The sequence below is a fragment of the Pholcus phalangioides genome, unplaced genomic scaffold (assembly GCF_987345545.1).
Source record: "Pholcus phalangioides strain wild (caught in Gottingen) unplaced genomic scaffold, Ppha-v1.0 ptg000004l_1, whole genome shotgun sequence".
Lineage (NCBI taxonomy): Eukaryota > Metazoa > Arthropoda > Arachnida > Araneae > Pholcidae > Pholcus > Pholcus phalangioides.
The window spans coordinates 32,992,191-32,994,536 of NW_028301597.1; the positions used below are offsets into that span (position 1 = coordinate 32,992,191).

Sequence of the window (2,346 nt, forward strand, 5' to 3'; positions counted from 1 at the left end):
AAGTGCGAAGACTGTGACTAGACGCCGGGAGGAGGAACTATCAACTACACGTCGTTCTAAAGGCTGGAATTTTGATTATTTTATCGAGTAAAAAAATTATGAATATATAAAAACATGCGAAAAATATTTTGTGGTTGCACCTTTATTTACTGCTGTGCGGTCATGTGGACATCATATTGGACTCTCATCCTGAGGATGTCTGTTCGAACCCTGTTGACGGTAAATAATTATTCGGCTGAAATTAATCTTCTGCGGTTTTTCAACTTCAAGGAGTGAAAACGAACAGGTCAGCCATTTTAAAAAGTCTCTCTGCAAAGAGCAGGCCGCCTATAACACGATACTGACATAACATGAAAATTCAAGCATTTGCCATCTGTAGTTCCAAATATGAAAAACAGATGGCAGATCCAGCGAGATCAGTAACCACGCAAAATTCTGACAATATAAAAATACTTTAGGGCAATAGCTCTCAAACTGTGTTCCGCTAACCTTCGTGAAGGGCACCGCGGAGAGGCTGCCCAGAAAAGGGTTTTTCGAAGAGACAGTTAAACTGCTCTGGGATGCTGCAGATAAGCGTTGATTAGGAAAAGGGGTGCTGCGGGCGGAAAAGTTCCAGAACCCCTGCCTTATGGTCATATATCTTCTCAGAACACACATTTCTCCGGCATGTACCGATTCGTTAGAAATCATACAGAGGAATGTGTACGATGTGCATGTACGATTAAGTTGTAGTGGTGGTTGCACGAACCACATATATTTTCGACAGTTACAATTTGCAACTAATGAAAAGTATTTAAAATCAGTGATTTTGAATACTGTATTGAATTAGTTTATACTTTTCACTTCTTTTTTTTGTATCAATTTGAATCCCGCAATTTAATTGTTAATGCGTCAGTCACACAATCACCGAAAATATTTACTACATGTTAGTGACAACAATGTAAACAAAGCTCAACAAAAACAAGGATTTAAAAAGGCATAATTTAATCCTTGAGTAAGGTTTTTTTAGAATCTTGATAGTGTTTTTATCTCGTGGTGTACTAATTTCGAAATCGTCTCAAAATCATGTCCCAGAGAAAGAAGATAAAAAGTGAACAGGGTGGTGAAAGTAAGCATTCGGTAGTTTTGTTCGAAAGCTGCTCTTATGTCTGGAAACTAACACCACCAGAAGATCAATTGCGTAGTGTTCCCAGCCCGGCTTTCCCTGAAAAGGATGGACAGACATTTTATCATTGGTATCTCGAACATTATGTTTCGGGCTTTTCTATCTTTTTGAAATCCTGTCCGTCGGCAGGAAAAACTGTAGAAGCTGAATACTCCTTGAAGTTGTCAAGCGCTTGCGTTGGACACCGTCCATGCACACAGTCAAACTCTGGCGTCAACTTGTTCAAAGTCGGGGAGTCATTGAGCCCAATATTCTTCTATTGTTCTGATTGCGGCAAGTCCAATGACCGTAGGGATATTACGGTAGAAGTCTTTCTGAAAGCTCGAGTAGGAGAGAGGGAATCCGGACCGAATTTCGGGAATGTATCACCTTTCCTGGATAACAAATCATTCAGTGACGTGCGCATAGAGGTCGGCAAGAAGTTGATTCCAGCGCATCGCATAGTGCTCGCTACTCACTCGCCTGTGTTTGCGGCAATGTTCGAAAGCGACATGAAAGAAAATGCAGAAAAGCGGGTCAAAATCGTGGATTTCAAATTTGGTGTCGTGGAGGCGATGATAGCTTTCATGTACGATGGTAAAATGCCTGACATGACGTACAAAAGTGCCGTCGAACTCCTCGGGATAGCTGATAAGTATGCCATCACCTCTCTCAAGGACTTGTGCAATGTATATCTCTCGGAATCAATCGATGATGAAACTGTGGCTGACATTATCATCCTCGCCAACACGTTCAATAGCGACACTCTGAGGAAGAATGCAATGGACTATTTCTGTGATCGCGTTACCCAGTTAGGTAGTCGCCTGCATGGCATTATACGCACCATCAAGACCAGGAGCCCTGAAGTGATGGAAGGAGTCATCGTGGCTCTAGCAGACAAATTAGCTTTTTACAAACACTGAGTAATCAATTGTAGCACCAATACTTGCTCGCTTTTTTCTGTCGTTTGTGTTAACTGAATATTGAGAATATATTAGATTTCTCAAGCTATATGTTATGGAATAAGTTTATAATTTATAACATTCTTTTCGTGCTAATGAATCTTTACATTATATTAACGTACATTTACTTCGTATTCGTTATTCTTCAACCTTATTGATATGTTAAAAAACATAGACCAGGATTATTTTCTTTATTGTGTAAATTTGTGGAAATATAATATTAAATATATTGTATGAAGT

General features: G+C 39.7%; 1 protein-coding gene across 1 annotated transcript; it reads left to right on the forward strand.

Annotated features, from left to right (window-relative positions):
• Window positions 1-1,065: 1,065 nt before the first annotated feature.
• On the forward strand, window positions 1,066-2,067 carry LOC149087105 (TD and POZ domain-containing protein 5-like). The gene has a single exon (XM_089231908.1). It carries the CDS (start codon window positions 1,066-1,068, stop codon window positions 2,065-2,067), a length of 1,002 nt encoding a protein of 333 aa, XP_089088034.1.
• The last annotated feature ends 279 nt before the right edge of the window (window positions 2,068-2,346 follow it).

What these genes read in the sequence shown, in the direction of transcription:
- LOC149087105 (XM_089231908.1), top strand. Translation starts at nt 1,066, where the DNA reads ATGTCCCAGAGAAAGAAGATAAAAAGTGAACAGGGTGGTGAAAGTAAG.